General features: G+C 49.4%; 2 protein-coding genes across 3 annotated transcripts in view; one reads left to right on the top strand and one right to left on the bottom strand.

The window, feature by feature from the left end:
• Positions 1-19,355: 19,355 nt before the first annotated feature.
• LOC105731646 (collagen alpha-1(I) chain) lies at positions 19,356-20,537 on the bottom strand. Its single transcript, XM_021669511.2, is given in 8 exon segments — positions 19,356-19,726; positions 19,729-19,972; positions 19,975-20,075; positions 20,078-20,119; positions 20,122-20,309; positions 20,311-20,345; positions 20,347-20,391; positions 20,502-20,537. Coding segments are annotated over 8 exon segments (1,062 nt in total).
• AFAP1 (actin filament associated protein 1) overlaps positions 19,841-21,173 on the top strand; it is a 176,555-nt gene continuing 175,222 nt past the window's right edge. The window contains exon 1 of one of the 2 annotated variants that reach the window (XM_012473519.2): positions 19,841-19,875. The gene's annotated coding sequence lies outside the window, so the exon portion shown is untranslated. The remainder of the gene's footprint in view (positions 19,876-21,173) is intronic. The other variant, XM_012473522.2, reaches the window with a different exon arrangement.

Here is a 21,173-nt window from a genome sequence, read left to right on the forward strand (position 1 = left end):
AGTTTCTGAGTTTTGAGTTCTAACTTGATTGCACTATGGTCTGAGAGACTGTTTGTTATGATTTCTGTTCTTTTGCATTTGCTGAGGAGTGATTTACTTCCAATTATGTGGTCAATTTTAGAGTAGGTGTGATATGGTGCTGAGAAGAATGTATATTCTGTGGATTTGGGGTGGAGAGTTCTGTAAATGTCTATTAGGTTTGCTTGGTCCAGGTCTGAGTTCAAGTCCCGGATATCCTTGTTAATTTTCTGTCTCATTGATCTGTCTAATATTGACAGTGGAGTGTTAAAGTCTCCTACTACTATTGTGTGGGAGTCTAAGTCTCTTTGTAAGTCATTAAGAACTTCCTTTATGTATCTGGGTGCTCCTGCATTGAGTGTGTATATATTTAGGATCGTTAGCTCTTCTTGTTGCATTGATCCTTTTACCATTATGTAATGTCCTTCTTTGTCTCTTTTGATCTTTGTTGGTTTAAAGTCTATTTTATCAGAGACAAGAATGGCAACTCCTGCTTTTTTTGGTCTCCATTTTCTTGGTAAATCTTCCTCCATCCCTTTATTTTGAGCCTTTGTGTGTCCTTGCATGTGAGATGGGTTTCCTGGATACAGCACACCGATGGGTTTTGGCTTTTTATCCAATTAGCCAATCTGTGTCTTTTGATTGGGGCATTTAGCCCATTTACATTTAGGGTTAATATTGATATGTGTGAATTTGATCCTGCCATTTTGATGCTAGCTGGCTGTTTTGCCCGTTAGTTGATGCAGTTTCTTCATTGTGTTGATGCTCTTTACCATTTGGTGTGTTTTTGGAGTGGCTGGTACTGGTTGCTCCTTTCTATGTTTAGTGCTTCTTTCAGGAGCTCTTGCAAAGCAGGCCTGGTGGTGATGAAATCTCTGAGTACTTGCTTGTTCATAAAGGATTTTATTTCTCCTTCACTTATGAAGCTTAATTTGGCAGGATATGAAATTCTAGATTGAAAGTTCTTTTCTTTAAGGATGTTGAATATTGGTCCCCACTCTCTTCTGGCTTGTAGGGTTTCTGGTGAGATATCTGCTGTGAGTCTGATGGGCTTCCCTTTGTGGGTAACCCGACCTTTCTCTCTGGCTGCCCTTAGCATTTTCTCCTTCATTTCAACCCTGGTGAATCTGATGATTATGTGCCTTGGGGTTGCTCTTCTTGAGGAATATCTTTGTGGTGTTCTCTGTATTTCCTGAACTTGAATATTGGCCTGCCTTGCTAGGTTGAGGAAGTTTTCCTGGATAATATCCTGAAGAGTGTTTTCCAGCTTAGATTCATTCTCTCCATCACATTCAGGTACACCTATCAAACATAGATTAGGTCTTTTCACATAGTCCCATATTTCTTGGAGACTTTGTTCATTTCTTTTTACCCTTTTTTCTCTTATCTTGCCTTCTCATTTTATTTCATTGAGTTGATTTTCAATCTCTGATATCCTTTCTTCTGCTTGTTCAGTTCGGCTATTGAAAGTTGTGTATGCTTCACAAAGTTCTCATGTTGTGTTTTTCAGCTCCATCAATTCATTTATATTTGTCTCTAAGCTGTTTATTCTCATTAGCATTTCGTCAAACCTTTTTTCAAGGTTCTTAGTTTCTTTGCTTTGGGTTAGAACATGTTCTTTTAGCTCAGAGAAGTTTCTTATTACCCACCTTCTGAAGCCTGTTTCTGTCACTTCATCAGACTCATTCTCCATGCAGTTTTGTTCCCTTGCTGATGAGGAGCTGTGCTCCCTTGGAGGAGGAGAGACGTTCTGGTTTTGGGTGTTTTCGTCCTTTTTGCACTGGTTTCTTCCCATCTTTGTGGATTTATTTACCTGTGGTCTTTGTAGTTGGTGACTTTCAGATTGGGTCTTTGAGTGGACGTCCAGTTTGTTGATGATGAAGTTATTTCTTTCTGTTTCTTAGTTTTCCTTCTAACATTCAGGCCCCTCTGCTGTAGGACTGCTGAGGTCCACTCCAGGCCCTACTTGCCTAGGGATCACCTGCAGCAGCTGCAGAACAGTAAGGGTTGCTGCCAGTTTCTTCTTCTGCTATCTTTGTCCCAGAAGGATACCTGCCAGATATCAGTCTGAGCTTTCCTTTATAAGGTGACTCTTTGGATATACAGAGGTCAGGGAGCTGCTTGAGGAGACAGCCTGTCCTTTATAGGAGCTCAAGTGCTGAGCTGTGAGCTCCGTTGTTCATTCAGAGCTGCTGGGCAGGTACGTTTAAGTCTGCTGCAGCAGAATTCATAAACGCCATTTTTTTTTCCCCAAGTGCTCTGTCCTGGGGAGTTAGGGCTTTATTTATAAGTTTCTATAGTGCTGCTGCCTTTTTTCAGGGCTGTCCTGCCCAGCGAGGAGGCAGCCTAGTTACAGTCTGCCAGCAGAGGCTTTGCTGAGCTGCTGTGGGCTCCGCCCAGGTGCCGTGTGAACTTCCCTGCAGTCCTATTTATACGGGTGTAGTTAGAACTGCCTCGGCAATGGCGGCCCACCTCTATAAAGGTGGATTCTCTCTGTAATGGCAAGCTGCTTCAGCAATGGTGGGCTGCCTCAGCAATGGTAGACTATCTCCATAGTGGTGGAGTGCCTCAGTAATGGTGGACGCCCCACCCCCACAGAACTGGACCATCCTGGGTTCAGCTATACTTGCTGTGAAACTCTCAATCCAGAGCATTTCAGATTGCTGTTTTTTGTGGGGGTGGGACCAGCCAAGCTTGATCACCTGGCTCCTGCCTCAGACCCCTTTTTTTTTTTCAGTCGAACAGGCGACTCTGTCTCCTAGGCTTCCCAGTCACCACCAGTTAAAATGGCGCCCGGATTTGTGTGATTTCTTGTGCAGGGACCTGCTACACCAGCTGAAACAGTCGCACTGGGGGCTCGTGGCACTTTTTCTCCTGGGAATCTCCTGGTCTGGCTTCCTATTTCTGTCCCCTTTTTATCAGTTGAACAGGCGACTCTGTCTCCCAGGTGCTCCAATCACCAGCTAAAATGGTGCCCGAACCCATGTATTTTATGTGGAGACCCACTGCGCCAGCCAAAACAGCCATACTGGTGACCCATGGGGCTCCTCTGCCTGGGAATCTCCTGGTCTGTGGGCAATAAAAATCCATCTGGAAATGTGGTGTCCACTCACCCTCTGCGCTCTTGCTGGGAGCTGCAATCCAGAGCTGCTCCTGATCGGCCATCTTGGATCCCCCCTCCTGGCTAATTTTTGTATTTTTTAGTAGAGACAGGGTTTTGCCATGTTGGTCAGGCTGGTCTCAAACTCTTGACCTCAAATGATCCACCTACTTCAGCCTCCCAAAGTGCTGGGATTACAGGCATGAGCCACTGTGCCCAGCTTTACTGAATTTTTTTAAACATCAAGGATAAATATTGAATTTTTGGATATGATTGCATGATTTTTCTCCTTGAAAGACCTGTTACTGTGATCTAAAATATTAATAAATTTTCTTTTCTTTTTTTATTTTTTCAAATCAGGATCTTACTGTGTGTCCCCCAGTCTGTCCTGCAGTGGTGCAATCATCATAGCACATTGTAACCTCAAACTGCTGGGTTCAAGAGCTCCTCCCAACTCAGCCTCCCAAGTAACCAGGACTACTGGCGCACACCACCACATTCAGCTATTTTTTTTTTAATTTCTAATTTTTTACAGACCTTCAAAGCTACGGCAAATCAAATATATATATATATATAAGTATTTTTGTAGAGTCAGGGTCTCACTATGTTGCCCAGGCTGGTCTTGAACTCATGGCCACAAGCGATCCTGCCTCTGCCTCCCAAAGCACTTGCATTACAGGTATGAGCCACTGAGCCCAGACTGAATTTACTAATATTAAGCCACTTTTGCATTCCTGATACACCTGGTCACACCTTATTGTTTTTAAATTATTATTATAGAATATAATAATAGATATAATAATTGAATATTTTATTATTTTATTTTTTGATGTACTGTTGAATTCTCTGTTGATGTTTTATTTAAGAGTTTTACTTTAACAACCATAGGCAAGATTGGTGTTTAGTAAAATGTTTTTCACAGAGGTCTCTAGAGGAAATGCTTATATTATCTACACACTTTGGGAAATCATTAAACTCTGCAGAAAAAATATGGGAAGTGGAATTATATAAACTCAACATACACATATTGCTGAAATTAGAAAAACAGAGACATTTTCTTCCGTTGTTCCAGATAGCATTTAAGCATGATATGTTTTTTGCCAATATTTAAAGGAGTCCCATTGGAATCAATGGGAGTTTCACATAAAATATAATTAGAGGAAAACAATGTGTACAGAGAATTAGAATCTGAAGAGAACCAGAGTGGAAATGTGGCCTTAAGGAAATTGTTTGGTTGGTAGAAAGAAAAAAAAATCACTCTGTTGAGATGAGGCATCTAAAAGCTAGCTAAGCCTTACCATTTTCTTTTTCTTTCCTTCTTTTTTTTTGGGGGGCGGGATGGAATCTTGCTCTGTTTCCCAGGCTGGAATGCAGTGGCGTGATCTTGCCTCACTGCAACCTCTGCCTCCCGGGTTTAAGCAATTCTCCTGCCTCAGCCTCCTGAATAACTGAGATTACAGGCATCCACCACCACACCCAGCTAATTTTTGTATTTTTAGTAGAGACAGGATTTTACCATGTTGGCCAGGCTGGTCTTGAACTCCTGACCACAGATGATCCACCCTCCCCAGCCTCTCAAAGTTCTGGGATTATAGGTGTGAGCCACTGCGCCCGGCCACCTTACCATTTTCAATTAAGGTTTACCCAAGTTTCATTTCTTAGAAGTCTTTATCCTCCTCTTCTTTCTCCTGCTTCTCCTCATCTTTGTGTATTAGCAACTACCATGAATTCAGTGCTTGCTCTGTGCCAGAAACCAGGCTAGGTATTTTACAGCATTGTACGATTCAATTCTCAGAACAGCTTTGTAAGACGGGTATTACTATCTCCATTTCACAGATGAGGAGACAGGCTCAGCGAAGCTAAGTAAACAGCCTGAGATCACGCAGCTAATACGTGGCAGATCTGGGATTCAAAGCAGAGTCTTTGATGCCCACAGCCATGTTTTTAAGCTCTATAGTCGCCATGTTTGAGAGTGGCTCACATGTCAGGCCCAGAACTGGGAGTTTTCATGACTCATCACGTAACAGAACCAGCACACCCATTCCATTTTATATACGAGCAAACGGAGGTTCAGAGACAGAGGGCAACATCTGCAGTGGTACAGTTGGTGAGTGGAGGCGTGGGATTCCAGGACCACTGAGCTCTAAGCCCACGCACTCTCCTGTTCCTAGTGCCCTCCTCCTCTCCATCTCCTCACACAGGGGCCACATTCTGCAGCCCTGGATGATGCCCACTGTGCAGCCATTTTTTTCAGTAAAGAGCCCCAAAAGAAAACTAGTTGCTAACACAGGTGCTGTATGAATCATTTTCTTTTTGGAGATGGAGTCTCACTGCGTCGCCCAGGCTGGAGTGCAATGGCGTGATCTCGGCTCACTGCAACATCCACCTCCTGGGTTCAAGCAGCTCTCCTGCCTCAGCCTCCTGAGTAGCTAGGATTACAGGTGCATGCCTGGCTAATTTTTGTATCTTTAGTGGAGGCAGGGTTTCGCCATGTTGGCCAGGCTGGTCTCAAACTGCTGATCTCAGGTGATCCTCCCTCTTTGGCCTCCCAAAGTGCTGGGATTACAGGCATGCGCTACTGTGCCCAGCCTCACTTTCTTATGTCAAGATGCACAACTCACCTATCACTGCCAAAAGATAAACATTGACTGGATGGACGGATGGACGGATGGACGGATGGACGGATGGATGGATGGATTAATTAAAATAATCATATTCATCACAGACCAGGCTGGGAACAGTGCTCGTGGTATAGGAGGACTTAGAAATTGTCCAGTCCCATGTGTTGTCTCTGCAGGAGGAAAATCTAAGGCCAAAGGAAGCAGAGAGCGACTACTCTAGCCCCTAACTCAGGAAGGAGCACTAATGCCCCCTCCCAGCTTTTCTAAGCTGGTTCAGGCCCCATGTGAGAACTTAAATGCATGAGTCCTTGTGCAGAAGACCCAATTTTTTTTTGTTTGTTTTGATAAGGAGTTTTGCTCTTGTTTTCCAGGCTGGCGTGCAATAGTGCGTTCTTGGCTCACTGAAACCTCCACCTCCCAGGCTCAAGCGATTCTCCTACCTCAGCCTCCTGAGTAGCTGGAATTACAGGCATGCGCCACCAGGCCCAGCTAATTTTTTATATTTTTAGTAGAGTAGGGTAACTCTATGTTGGTCAGACTGGTCTCGAAGTCCTGACCTCAGGTGATCCGCCCGCCTCAGCCTCCTAAAGTGCTGGGATTACAAGGGCGTGAACCACCGTTCCCGGCCAGAGGACCCCAATTTTTAAAAAAGATATTTGGTGTGAGCTGTGAGCTGTTTGGGAAGGAAGTACCATGAGGGTTTGGGGGCAGGGGCTCCACACCTGCATTTTGTCACTGTTTGGCTGGCTAGTCAGAATGCCGTGTACTTACCAACCCTGCAACCTCAGAAAAGTCAGTAGTGAAATACGGCTTGACGAACTGTAGATTAAACCAGTTCAATCAAAAAATGCTTTGATTGAACTGGTTTAATCCACTTATTGGGTAAAAGTGTGTGAAAGTCTGAAGGATTTGGTGAGAACACTGAGGTGTCATCTCCTGCAGCCCAGCCCCTCTCCCAGCTCCAAGCTGACCCAGACATGAACCAGGCCCCCTGTGTTAGACCATTTTCACACTGTTGATAAAGACATACCCGAGACTGGGCAGTTGACCAAAGAAAGTTGACCACATGGCTGGGGAGGCCTCACGATCATGGTGGAAAGTGAAAGGCCTGTCTCATATGGCGGCAGACAAGAGAAGAGAGTTGTGCAGGGAAACTTCCCTTGATAAAGCCATCAGACTTCATGAGACTTAGCCACTATCACGTGAACAGCATGAGAAAGACCGGCCCCATGATTCACTTACCTCCCACCGGGTCCCTCCCACAATACGTGAGAATGATGGGAGCAACAAGATGGGATTTGGTGGGGGGACACCCCTTTTATGTACCAGAACCCTCCCAGTGTGGCTCACGAAAGGCAGGCCTGTAATGGCCTAGAGAAGGAGGTTACGGCGCCTGGGAGAGTACAAGACTGATCTTTAGACATCCTTGTTCTCAAAATGCCCCAGGCACTTCCCACCAGAGGACTCCCCCGACCCCCCGCCAGCTCCTTCCTCTTCCTCCTTGCTGCCCACCCCTCCCCTTGTCCCCTGCTTCCTCCGTTACTCCCCTTCCGTGTGGCCAGCACGCCCCTCCAGAGACGCTCCGCTGTCTGCTTCTCTACCCCAGCACATCCTCCTGTAGCTGGAGAGCTTCACCGTCAAAGCCATCCTTCAAAGCAGATCCCAGACCTAGACAGGTGCTTTCCTCAGGGAAAGGACTTTTGAGGTTTGCTCTTGAAGGATGACTACCACCCCTCCTCCTTTGCCCCGGGCTGTCCTGAGGAGGACCTGTTGGAGGGGCCAGGTCTGCAGGCAGGGAGACTGAGGGAGGCTTCTGTCATCCCTCCATGTGGAGACGCCAAGGCCTGGAGGAGTGCTGAGGGCTGGAGGGAGGACGAGGGTGCAGAGGGCAGCCTCGCCTGGCCTCACAGTGACGCGGAACAGGGTCAGGAGGCGGAGGCTGCATCCTCCCTCTGCACCCCTAAATACTGTTTCCAGTCAAATGACAAATACTCACTGGGCCCTGCCTTCTGGCATGGGCAAGGGGATGAATGGTGAGGCAGTTCAGAGAGTGGAACCCGGGAAGAGTAGCCTGGGGCAGGCAGAAGGGGATGTATGCTGTCTGCAGGGTGTTGTATTTGACGTGCCCACCCTCGGCCACCCAGGTGGAGATGCCCAAGAGAGACTGAGCCACAGGCTGGAGGCCCAGCAGGCAGGGGTGAGTGGGCACAGCTGTCTGGGAGGGATGGCCAACATCATCACCTGTGTGAGATCACTCAGGGAGGCAGAGCCAAGCGAGCAGAGCTGAGGGCCTGGAGCAGCCTCGAGGAAGCAGGGCCTTTCTGAGCTTGGTGGAGGATGGGCAGAGGCCCGAGGAGGAAGCGCAAGAGGGCATGGCACAACAGAGGGCAATGGAGCCCCAGGTGTGAAAAGGAGGGACCCAGAGGTGAGGTGAGATCAAGCCAGCTAGGACCAAAGTGCGTCCTTTGGATTTAGTCCTCAAGAGTTTCAGTGACCAGCGAGGCGCGGTGGGTCACACCTGTAAGCCCAGCACTTTGGGAGGCTGAGGTGGGTGGATCACCTAATGGTGAGGCTGGTCAGGAGTTTGAGACCAGCCTGACCAACATGGTGAAACCGTCTCTACTAAAAATACAAAACATTAGCCGGGCATGATGGTGGGCGCCTGTAATCCCTGCTATTTGGGAGGCTGAGGGAGGAGAATCGCTTGAACCCGGGAGGCGGAAGTTGTGGTGAGCTGAGATCGTGCCATTTTACTCCACCCTGTGGAGTTTTGCAACGAGAGCAAAACTCCGCTTAGAAAAAAAAAAAGTTTCAGTGACCTTGGCAAGGAGAGTTTTGTCAAGTGGAGTGGCAGAACCAAGGCAGAAGAGACAAAGGATCTAGGGGCAGAAAAGCCCTCCTGGGGCATACACACCTGCATCGGTGGGCGGAGAGGCTGGAGCCACAGATGCGGGGAGGGGAGGCGGAGGGCCTGTTCATGTGGGTGATGTGGAATCTTATAATGAGAGAGACCTGAGCACACAAGTAAAAAGGGGAAAGAGGAAGAGGAGGGAGGGGGAGAGGGAAGCAGGAGGAAGAAGAGGAAGCGAAGCCAGCAGGCACTGAGAGCCTGAGAGCCTCTTCGCACCAGGCACTATTGCGAAGACTTAGACCTCTTGACAGCCGCATGCATGAGACTGATTAATTAACTCAACACGGAATTACTGAGTGCGTGCCAGGTGCCAGGCACGCCTCCAGAACCTTCAGATATTACAGCGAATGAGACAGAGAAAACCCTGGAGCTTCTATCTGGGGTGTGGTGAGCAGACAGACGATCCCTGTGCTGCGGGAGGGTACGTGCTATGGAAAAATGCGAGATAAGGGGGACAGTGACAAGACGGGCTGTTTTACACATGGTGGCCAGTGAAGCTGACAACTAAGTCAAACCTGGGGAGAGGAAGTCCCTCCTTCCGTGATAACAGGGAAGGGAGTTGGGAAGGCTTGCAGCATAAAAATATTCAGTATATGATTAGTTTAACCCCCAACTGTTTCCAATCAAATAATGAATATTCATGGAGTGTGTACTATGGAGCCAGGCACCCTGTGGGTGCCAGCCGGGAAGATAAGGATGAGTATCTGCCCTGGATGAGTTCCCTGGGGCATGGAAGAGACAGATTTAGAGACAGACTGTGATTATACGAGGTGTTAAGTATGATAAGATAGGGCAGCTGTGAGATGGTAGAGAGGCAGGGATGCCCTCCCGAGAAGCTGGGACAGCTTTGGGGAGAAGGTGACATTGGAACTGGGTCTGAAAGAATGGGTACCAGTTTGCTTGCCAGAAAAAAACAAAAACTTGGCTGGGCGTCGTGACTCATGCCTATAATCCCAGCACTTTGGGAGGCCAAGGTGGGTGGATCACTTGAGGTCAAGAAAGTGAAACCCTGTCTCCACTGAAAATACAAAAATTAGCCGAGCGTGGTGGTGGGTGCCTATAGTCCCAGCTACTCGGGAGGCTGAGGCAAGGCAATCACTTGAATCAGGGAGGTGGAGGTTGCAGAGAGCCCTGATTGCGCCACTGCACTCCAATCTGGGCAACTTAGTAGAGCAAGATTCCATTTCAAACAAAAAACACAACTTACATCTATGAGGTGACTACTACATGATAGGCAATTTACCTATACAATTTCATTTAATTCTTAGAAAACTCTAGCAATGGCCAGGTGGGATGGCTTATGCCTATAATGCCAGCACTCCAGGAGGCTGAGGCGGGTGGGTCATGAGGTCAGGAGTTCCAGACCAGCCTGGCCAAGATGGTGAAACCCATCTCAACTGAAAATGCAAAAATTGGCTGGGCGTGATGGCAGACACCTGTAATCCCAGCTACTCAGGAGGCTGAGGCAGGAGTATTGCTTGAACTGGGAGGCGGAGCTTGCAGTGAGCAGAGATCACACCACTATACTCTAGTCTGGGCAACAGAGCAAGACTGCAAGTCAAAAAAAAAAAAAAAAAAGGGAAACTCTAGCATGGCAGATATTATACACATTTTACTGAAATAGCTACTGAGGCTCAGAGAAATGAGAGGCGCTCAGGGTCATGGAGGTGTTAGAGCTGGGCTTCAAATCATGATTGTTTTTACTCTTAAACTTATGCCAAGACACCACACCACCATAATAACCTGATAGACCAGCGTTTGCCAAGCCATGAAGCAGTGCAAAAATCACAGCTGTGTGGGGCCAGTCAGGAAGTGATTTTTTTTATCCTATGTCATGTGCGTAAAGGGGACTGAAGGCAGCACCTGTGAGTGGTGGCAGAGGCTGTAGATTTTGCAGGAGATGGGTTGACAGGGTTTTTTCTGTCTATTTCAACATGACAAGACTGTTGTTATTCCATTATTTCTTTCTTCCTTTTTTTTTTTCTTCAGACGGAGTCTTGCTCTGTCACCCAGGCTGGAGTGCAATGGAACGATCTTGGCTCACTGCAACCTCTGCCTCCTGGGTTCAAGTGATTCTCTTGCCTCAGCCTTCTGAGTAGCTGGGGATTACAGGCATGCTAATTTTTGTATTTTTAGCAGAGACAAAGTTTTGTCATGTTGACCAGGCTGGTCTTGAACTCCTTATCTCCGGTGATCTGCCCACCTCGGCCTCCCAAAGTGCTAGGACTACAGGCGTGAGCCACCATGCCTGGCTTCCATGATTTCTAATGAGAAGTCCCTTGTATTTCCTTTGGTGATTGCCTACGGCTGCTTTTAAATTATTTTTTATTTTTTATTTTTGTTTGCATTTTTACTTTTTGAGACAGGGTCTGACTCTGTAGCTCAAGCTAGAACGCAGTCACACAGTCTCAGCTCACTGCAACCTCTGCCTCCTAGGCTCAAGCCATCCTCCCAGCTCAGCCTCTCATGTAGCTGGGACCACAGGCACTTGCCACAGTGCTTGGCTGATTTTGTAGAGATGGGATTTCACCATGCTGACAAGGGTAGTCTTCGGCTCCTGAGCTCAAACGATCTGCCCACCTTGGTCTAGAAAAGTGCTGTGATTACTGGCGTAAGCCACCATGTCAAGCCAAGATATCGTTTTTTAACACACTGTTTTCAGCAGCTGTGGCAGGCAGCCCCTGAGATGATCCCCGGTCCCTGGTATTTTCGCCCTTGTGTGGTCTTCTCCTCTTGAGTGTGGGCTGGACCTACGGATTTGCTTCTAAGGAAGAGAAGACAGCAAAAGTGATGGCATGTCACTCCCAGGACTGGGTCACAAGAAGACAGCGGCTTCCATCTCAGGCGCGTTCTCTTGCTGTCCCACCTGCTCATGCTGAGGAGGTAGGCTGCCTTGTTGTGGGTTACCCTATGTAGGGTTCATGCAGTATGTAAGTGGTAGAGTTTGCATGTGTGTTCCCACTCAAATTTCATGTTGAAATATAATCCGCAGTGTTGGAGGTGGAGTTCCAGTGGAGGTGATTGGCTTATGGGAGTAGATTTCTCTTGAATGTTTTAGCACTATCTCCCTGGGTACTGCCCTGTGATAAGTGAGTTCTCATGAAATCTGGTCATTTAAAAGTCAGCAGCGCTTCTCCCCTCATCCTCTTGCTCCCACTTTCACCCTGTGATGTGCCTGCTCCCCTTTACCTACCGCCATGATTGGAAGCCTCCTGAGATCTCCCCAAAAGCAGATGCTGCCTTGCTTCCTGTTCAGCTTGCAGAGCCAGGAGTCAAAGAAACCTATTCTCTTGGAAGTGACCCAGTCTCAGGTACGTCTTCCTAGCAATGCGAAAATGGGCTAATCCAGCAACGGAGGGAGGCCAGCAGCTGGTGAGAAAATACAGCCTGTGTGCAGCCACATGCGTGAGCTTGGGATCATTCCTCTGAGTCCAGACTTCTCACGGGACCACATCCCCAGCTCATGCATTGATTGACGCCTTGGGAGACCTTAAACCACAGGCACACAGTCAAGCTTCTGATCCACAGAAACTATGAGATAATAAATGTTAGTGGTTTTAAGCCTTTAGGTGGGGTGGGGCAGTAAAAGCTTGCAAGGCTGCTGCATTCATTCATTATCGATAGCTAATGCAACGGTCGATAACTGTGGTTATTGATTAGTTATCGAGAATGAATGCAGCAGCCTTGCGAGCTTTGATTGCACTGGCAAACTGACAGCACATCTTAACTGGGCCCGGAATGTCCTCCAGGTGCCAGAGGCGATCTTTGCTCCCTCAAGGAGGACTGCATCAAAGGTGTCGTGGAAATGAAACTTGCTTTGGCATATGAACCGTTCGTGATTTTTTTCCTCAAAAGATGCGTTAATGGAAAAGTCTGGGAAGAAGTCTCCCAGCTTCTGGGGGTCAGGCATTTGCCACAGTGCCCCGCTAATTTTTGTACTTTTTGTAGAGATGGGATTTCACCATGTTGCCACCTCCAACATTGGGGATTATATTTCAATATGAGATTTGAGATGTGGACACACATCCAAACTCTTGGTTACTTACTGCATGAACCCTACGTAAGGTAACTCACAAGAAGGACTGGGTCACTCATTCTAATGGCTAGTCTTTCACAGTATCAAACTACGTCAGGAGTTTCCACCAACAGGGTTGGACTCTTTGGCTCAATAAACCCTGATTTGTTTTGCCAGAGAATGAAAGCTCTGTTTACATCAGAAAGGCTATGGTAGAAAAGAAGAGCTTGACTTATTTTCTGAGGTCCCAAGAGATCAGAAAATTTCAGTTTCAGCTGGGCATGATAGCTCACACGTGTAATCCCAACACTTTGGGAGGCTGAGGCAGGAGGATTGCTTGAGCTCAGAAGTTTGAGACCAGCCTGGGCAACATGACAAGACCCCATCTCTATTAAAAAAAAAAAAAAAAAAAATTAGCCGGGCTTGGCGGCATGCGCCTGTAGTCCCAGCTACTCAGGATGCTAAAGTAGAAATATCACTTGAGCCTGGGAGATCAAGGCTGAAGCGAGCTGTATTCACGCCACTGCACTCCATCCTGAGTGACAGCGTGAGGCCTTGTCTCAAAAAAAAATAAAAATAAAATAAATAAATAAAAGAAAATGTCAGTTTCATAAGGCGAAAAGCTTCCTGCTAATTGGAGCTGTTGTAGTATGCCTGGATGGGTTCATCGGGTAGGTGGCTTCTTGCTAGCAGACAGAGGCACAGCCTGGATGTGTCCGCAGGAATGTTGCGAGAGGTTCCAAGTACGTGTTCAAGAATCAGGCTGAGTTTACTGATTTACTAATTCAACAAATATTAATTCTACATGCTTCAGTTAGAGAATCCTGTAAGTAAGTGTAGAATTGATGACCAGAGGCTGAGATGAAAAGGGATTTGCTTTTTCTACCTAACTGAGAGTTTGGGGGTAGGTGATTGCTGGTGGTGTTGCACTGGGTCAATAGTGCAAGGTTCAGAATCTCTGATTCCTTTGCCTGTGGTGCCTGAGATGGCCGCACAATGGCCACGATAGCTGCAGATGTCACACCCGTGTTCATGATCACGAATCTGCTGCTGAGAAAAAGGCAGCATCCACTGTGTCTTTCCTTTTTCCAAGAGAGCAAAAACTTCCCTTGAAACAGGGGCGTGCTGGCATTTTGGGGGAGAAGGGGAAGAGGGAAGGTCCTGATTTTTAACCATTGCCAATTTCTGTGTAAATTCTCCCACTATGTCTGATTTCAAGCTACCACCATGGCATTGCTGACTATGGGGCTGGGAAGAGAAGTCAGCGGCACACCATGATTTAGGATTTCCACCTCCTGATGTGGTCCATGTAAATCTTTAAGAACACAGATAAGAGGCCGGGCGCGGTGGCTCACGCCTATAATCCCAGCACTTTGGGAGGCAGAGGCAGGTGGATCACGAGGTCAAGAGATCGAGACCATCCTGGTCAACATGGTGAAACCCCGTCTCTACTAAAAATGCAAAAATTAGCTGGGTGTGGTGGTGTTCGCCTGTAGTCCCAGCTACTCAGCAGGCTGAGGCAGGAGAATTGCTTGAACCCAGGAGGCGGAGGTTGTGGTGAGCCAAGATCGCGCCATTGCACTCCAGCCTAGGTAACAAAAGCGAAACTCCGTCTCAAAAAAAAAAAGAACACAGATAAGAGTGAAGTAATCAGGACATAAAGCATTTTGATGATTTATTATCTTTGTTTTATATATATTTACATATAATTATATAAAATTAATACATATAATTATAATATATAAATATACAATTATAATACAGAAATGTATTATATATTTATTTAATATATAATCTATATATTTATATACAAATATATAATACATTAATTGTATGTTTATTTATATAAAAACACAGACTATATTAATTATATATTTATTAATATATAAAATATGCTTCTTTCTTTCTGAGACAGGGCCTCACTCTGTCACCCAGGCTGGAGTGCAGTAGCACTATCATAGCTCATTGCAGCCTTGAACAGATGGGCTCAAGTGATCCTCCCACCTCAGCCCCAAGTGGCTAGGACTGCAGGTGCACACCACCACGCCTAGCTAATTTGAAAATTTTTTGTAGAGACAGGGTCTTGCTTTTTTGCTCAAGACCTAGGCTGGTCTTGAACTCCCAGGCTCAAGCAATCTTCCTGCCTTATCCTTCCAATGTGTTGGGATCACAGGCGTGAGCCACTGCACCTGGTCTACTGCATTTTTTAATTTGTGAGTTTATAGAATTTAATATTTTTAAGTACTAAATATGTTGAACAACTAACTTGCAGAATTCCCCAACAACGGACGGTCACTCTCATGGTCTGGTTTAAATCGTCTCTGTAGGGCACGTTGGGAGCCAGATGTAGAGCTGAGTGCCCACAGGGTCGTGGGGTGAGCCTTACGCTGTGCTGAGGCGCAGGATTCGAGAAATAAAGAGACAGGACACAGAAGTACAAGAAAAATGCAGCTGGGCTCCGGGGGCCACGCCACGTATAAGTGGAGTCAGGCGAGGCCCGGAATGTCCAGAAGCATGAGAATTTATTATGTATAGGTTAGGGGGCAGGGCAGTGAGTGAAATCGCCTTTAAGGGTAGTGATAGGGTTGTGAGCAATAAACCATGGGGTCCACCCCCATTAGGTCACCTAGGCCAGGAGGTGGACAGTGCGAAGCAAGGGGCCCATTCCCATGAAGGCAAGGACCATGTGCTACAGTAAGGGGTCCACCCCCATTAGGTCACCGAGGCTTGAAGGTGGGCCGTGCGCAGTGAAGAGGGGGCAGTGTGCAATACTTCTATCTATGGGAAACTACTGCTAAGAAGATTTATAGGAGGATGCTTTAAGTCACATAGCAGTGACAGAGCTGTCAAGGTTACCGCCACCTTCTGGCAGCTTCCAATGGGTTCTATGGGAAGATGCTTTTCAAGCAGCACAGTAGCAAGAGCTGATAAAGTTCACAGTCACCAAGGTGGATTGCCGTTCTGAGGGCAGCCTTCCACAAGAACTGGAGCAAGGTTCTACAACTCCTTTATCAGGAGGAGTGGCTCTCACCCCAAGCCTGCCATACAGCGGGTATCTTTACGGTACTGAACGCTGCTGCCTGGGCCATGGGTTCTTGTCCTGGTGTAACTGTTTTCCCTTAAATCATGCTCTGCACTGTGTCTGCTCTAGGCATTCCTCTGATTATAAGCTGCTTATTCTTTAATTCATGCTCTGTACTGTGTCCACTCTAGGCATTCCTCTGATTATGAACTAAGATATAATTATAGGTATATATGTAGGGAAATATTCTTTAGGTGCTCATACTATCAACTATTATATGTTATATATAGCGGATTATATAAAGGAATTCTTCAAGCCCTATTTCTATAAACTAATATATGATTATGTAAAGGATTATATAAAAGGAAATGGCTGAGTAGTGACACTATAAAGTGAGATATTCCTCAAGCCCTAACTGTGCCAGTGTTCTGCTTAGCTCTCGTTCCTCGGTGCCTATATGGGGGGTTACCCACAGTCCCAGCACAGCACAGCTAGAAACCTTTCAGCCAACTTCCACTTATGTCTCCCTGGCTAGGACAAAGTCGCTTGGCTACTCCCCACTAAGAGGGATTCTGGAAAGGCAAGAAACTATTCTGTTTTCTATAATGGAACATGACCAGGGAGAAGGCAGCTGGGAGGGCCCACTGGTTCCTCCAACCAGCAGCCTCCACCATGGACCAGCTGTGCTAGAACTGCACCGTGCTGGGCATTTGAAGCACAGTTATGAGCAAGAGTTTCCACTTCTCTTCTTGTGGGGCCTTCACACTAGTGGCAAGAGACAACTTTTTCTTTTTTTTTTTTGAGACAGAGTTTTGCTCTTGTCACCCAGGCTGGAGTGCAGTGGTGCGATCTCGGCTCTCTGCAACCTCCACCTCCCGCAGTTCAAGCAATTCTCCTGCCTCAGCCTCCCGAGTAGGTTGAATTACAGGTGAGCACCACCACACCCAGCTAATTTTTGTATTTTTAGTAGAGATGGAGTTTCGCCATGTTGGCCAGGCTGATCTCGAACTCCTGACCTCAGGTGATCCGCCCACCTCAGCCTCCCAAAGTGCTGGGATTGCAGGCGTGAGACACTGCGCCCAGTCAAGAGGCAGATGTTAAATAAATAAGTATAATTGTGGTGAACGCAAGAAAGAAGAAAGTGAGTGAAGGGAAGGGACCTAGGTTATTGTCTTATATTCTAACACTTTCATAGGCAGTAACTAAACACTTAGAAGCTTAAGACAACACACACATTTAACCCAATTTTGGCAAGTTAGGAGCTGAGCATATTTTAAGGGTCTCACCCTAAACAGCTGGGCTGCTTCCTCACCTGAGGCTCCACCAGGGAAGACTCCATTTCCAGGTCCATGGAGGTTACTGGCAGAATTCATTTCCTTGGACCCGCTTGGCAAGTGCCCAGCTTTTTGCTTCCTTGACTACAGGACCCCTCCAAAGGTGTCTCTCTCCTGCAGAGTTTGCAGGTGGAACCCCTCTCTCTAGTCTGCGAAGGTGATGTGCCCTTGAAAGTGACATCCCATTGCTTTTGCCAGGCTCTATGGGTTAGAAACCAGTCACCAGTTCTGCTTGTACCCAAGGTCAGGAAGATTATGCAAGGGCAGAGGTCATGGGTCATGGGGGGTGGGGAGGGGTCAGTCCCTTTAGGGTGTGGCTGCCACCACTGAACTTGTCAAGACTTTAAGGGTTGGTAGGAGCTGGCCAAGTAGAGGGCCGAGGGTGTGTCAGGCAGAGATGAAGGCGTGGAGGGGGACGCAGAGGCCTGCACCCTGGAATGACTGTCCTTTCCCTCCCTGAGGCTTTGTTCTCCTGATCCCTGAGTACATCTCAGAACACAGTGGGGCCCTAGCTGGGGAGGGGTAGGGAAGCAGCTGATGTTCATGCGGGACCTTGTTAGGGAAATCAGATCAGAGGCCAGGCTTTCAGTGGTGGGTGCAAGTGTGCGTGTGAGTGTGCAGGTGTGCATGGGAAGGGAGAAGGGGATGGGGTCTGCCCAGCCACCATCAACATCTTTCCTGTGCTTCCACCATCCCAGCAGCATCCCTGAGTGAGTGCCTTCAGGGCGCAGGTCCTGTTTTGCACACAGAAGTCAATCAGAGTGGGACACTGCCTTGCCTCGGAGAGGTCACACTTCATTTATTTATTTTATTTTTAAATTTGAGACAGAGTCTCTCTGTTGCCTAGGCTAAAGTGCAGTGGCGTGACCCAGGCTCACTGCAACCTCCGCCTCCCAGGTTCAAGCAATTATCTTGCCTCAGCCTCCTGGGTGGCTGGGATTACAGTCGCATGCCACCATGCCCGGCTAATTGTTGTATTTTAGTTTCACCATATGGTCAGGCTTGTCTCAGATTGCTGGCCTGGAGCGAGCTGTCTGCCTCAGCCTCCCAAAGTCTGGGATTACAGCCTGAGCCACCGCCCGGGCAAAAGGTCACACAGCTAGCGCTGTGAGTGAGGGGTGCAGGAAGGACTGGAGGAGGATTTGAGATTTTCACCTGAGCAGCTGGGTGAATGGAGGGGCTATTTACTAAGAATGGCAAGAATGTGGACGAGCAGGGTAGGGCGCTGATAAAGCACTCTGTTTTGAAGAGCAGAAAATTTGAGATGCCTCCTGGTGTCCAACTGGGGCTCTGGGAGCGGTCAGGGCTGGGCATCTGACCTGGATGGACGTCTCTGGCAGACAGCAGAGCATGTGGATGGTTTGTGAAGCCCAGAAGGGTGTGAGATTTCCTGTAGCAGCGCCAATTGCAAATGGAAGGGCATTTGGCCTGAGCCAAGACATGTACAGGTTGGGGAGAGAAGTGGGTGGGTCCCTGAGATCCACAGAGGAGCAGCTATGGAGGGAGAGAAAAAACTGAGTATGTGGGGTCACATGACGCAGGAAGCTCAAATAAGATGAGGAAAGAGGTTTTAAAGACGATCAGGGCTCGGGACAGTGGTTCCTGCCTGTAATTCCAGCACTTTGGGAGGCTGAGGCAAGAGGATAGCTTGAGGCCAGGAGTTTGAGACTAGCCTAGGCAACATAGGGAGACCCCATTTCTATAAATAAATGAATACCACTGGTACCTGGCATTTCAGGTGGGGAGCAGCAAACACACAAAAGCTGTGAGGCAAGAAAGGGAAGTGACTAGCCCTGGCCCCTGCCGCCTTTATTAGGCGTTAAAGAGACACACAGATATCTCAGATCCTCCTTGGCTGAGCTCCTTCAGAGAGGGCCCCAGTTTGGTTCTACTTCATTCCTTTTTTTCTGGAGACAGCGTCTCACTCTGTCACCCAGGCTGGAGTGCATGCAGTGGCATGATCTCGGCTCACTGCAATCTCCGCCTCCCGGGTTCCAGCGATTCTCCTGCGTCAGCCTCCTGAGTAGCGAGTAGCTGGGACTACAGGCACGCACCACCACGCTCGGCTAAGTTTTTGTATTTTTAGTAGAGACGGGGTTTCACCATCTTGGCCAGGATGGTCTCGAACTCCTGACCTCAAGTGATCCACCTGCCTTGGCCTCCAAAAGTGCTGGGATTACAAGCGTGAGCCACCACTTTCAGCCCTACTTCACTCCTAAAGCTTCCACATGTTTGTGGAATGACTAAAAGATGAACAGTGGATGGGACTACGTGACTTCGGGCGGCAGGCAATCTTGTTCCTTGGACCTCAGTTTCCTTTTCTGTAAAGCAAGCCTATCTCTTGCTCTCTGCCCTAAAAGCCTGCGCTCTGGGCTTGAGATGAGGGTGTCCTGCTGAGCCAACACCAAGTGGACGATGAGCTGGGCCTTCTAGGAGGCGAGGATCCAACCAGCTCACGGGTCCCGCCCTCCCGCGGGACTCCGCAAACCCAACCCCAGCCCCGCCCCGCCCAGCCTTCCTTTGTTTCCCCCAGGCCCCACCCTCTCCAGGAAACTCGCTCACTATTGGCTGGGGGGCGGGCCCTGGGCAACCGGCTCCGCTGGGGGCGGGGCGGCAGACGGCGGGCAGGGCCGTATGCGCCTGCGCGGCGTCCGTACCGGCCACAGCCTCGCGCCGGCAGCAGCTCAGCGAGCAGATCCGGAGCCGAGCGAGGGACACGGGCTGAGGCTGAGGCTGCGGCCCCGCCCCGGGGCTCCATTGTTGAGGCGGCCGCGGCTCTGTCGGCTGCTCCGCCGCGCTCCATTCGGCCCAGGCGCCGCGGCGAGGAGCGAGCCCTGCGAGGCGGCGGCCTGAGGTGAGACGGCGCAGCGGGCGGCGGGGTCTCTGGACCGGGCGGGGGTCTCTGTCCCGGGCGTGGCGGCTCCGAGTGGGGCTCCGCGGGGTCCGGGGTCCGGGTCCGGGGTCCGTGCGCCCTGGCTTTGTTTGTCTCGGCCTCGGGTGGCACCGGCGGCTCCGCGCCTGCGGCGACGCCGCGTGGGTCCGCGCGGGGGTCCCGTCACCCCGCGGGTGGGGGCCCGTCCCCACTGCTCCCCGCGACTGCCGCGGAGGGGACTGCATGGACCCGGGCGCGCGCTCCTGCCCGGTCCCCCGCGGGGGAGCTGGTCCCCGTGTGCCGCAGAGGGGACCCTGCGAGGAACCCACTCGTGAGGCGGGGTCCGGGTCACCGCGAGTGGGAGGCTCCGCCGCCCTCCCCGCCCTCCCCCACGGCGTGGCTGCTCCGCCCGCGTCAGAGGGGACTGCGCGGACCCTCGGAGGTGGGGGGTCGGTGACTCTGCGTGGGAGCTCTTTCCCGGCCCCGCACGACGGCTTCCTGAGTGTTTTGTCACCTGTGGGGACGCTGCGTGGACCCGCGCGCGTTGCTCCCGGCCGCCCTGCGAGTGGAGATCGCGCCGCCCCGTGGCTCGTTTGGGGCGACCCCACGTCATGTACTGGGGGTCCGTGCGTGGGGGGCGCCATTGGTGGGGGCGTACTGCCCCCACGCCGTGATTTATCCTCTCACTTGCCCAGCGGGTGGAAGCAGGGGCGCGGGCCCGGGGCTGTCACGCAGTGGCCGCGCCGCCCTCTGCCCTGGCCGGGGGTCCCGGGGGCCGCCGGGCTGTCACCGCGCGTCCCACCGCCGCGCTTCCTGCTCTGGCCCGCGGCTGGGCTCTGATTGGAGGGGGCAGGGCCCTTCTGCCCGGCGTTTCTTGATTTCTTCCGTTAGGAATGGGAAAAAAAAAGAAAATCTGGAAAGCCAGATTGAACTTTGTAGCTGGAGAAACTCTCCCAAGAATTTGGCGGGCTGGAAAATGCGTTTGAAGCAGGAGCATCCACACCCACGGAATGAGGCCAAGGCAGTTACAGTTAGAGGTCAGATTTATGAGGGGAGAGCTAGGGTGAGGTCCGTGGGTGGGGAGACTCCGATCTCAGCTTGATGGGAAGACCTGATGCTGCCCCTCAGACGCTGTATTTCTCAGCCACCAAAGAAGAGGAATCACTCGTTAGTTTATGCTTTGATCAAACTTTTGAAAAACCTGTTACGTCCCAGGAAGGAAAATCGAACTGGACAGTTTTCCCCTTTTAACAGTGTTAAAGGTCCCAGAGACAAACAGC

Source organism: Aotus nancymaae, unplaced genomic scaffold (assembly GCF_030222135.1).
Source record: "Aotus nancymaae isolate 86718 unplaced genomic scaffold, 86718_ANA_hifiasm-v0.15.2.pri h1tg000006l, whole genome shotgun sequence".
Lineage (NCBI taxonomy): Eukaryota > Metazoa > Chordata > Mammalia > Primates > Aotidae > Aotus > Aotus nancymaae.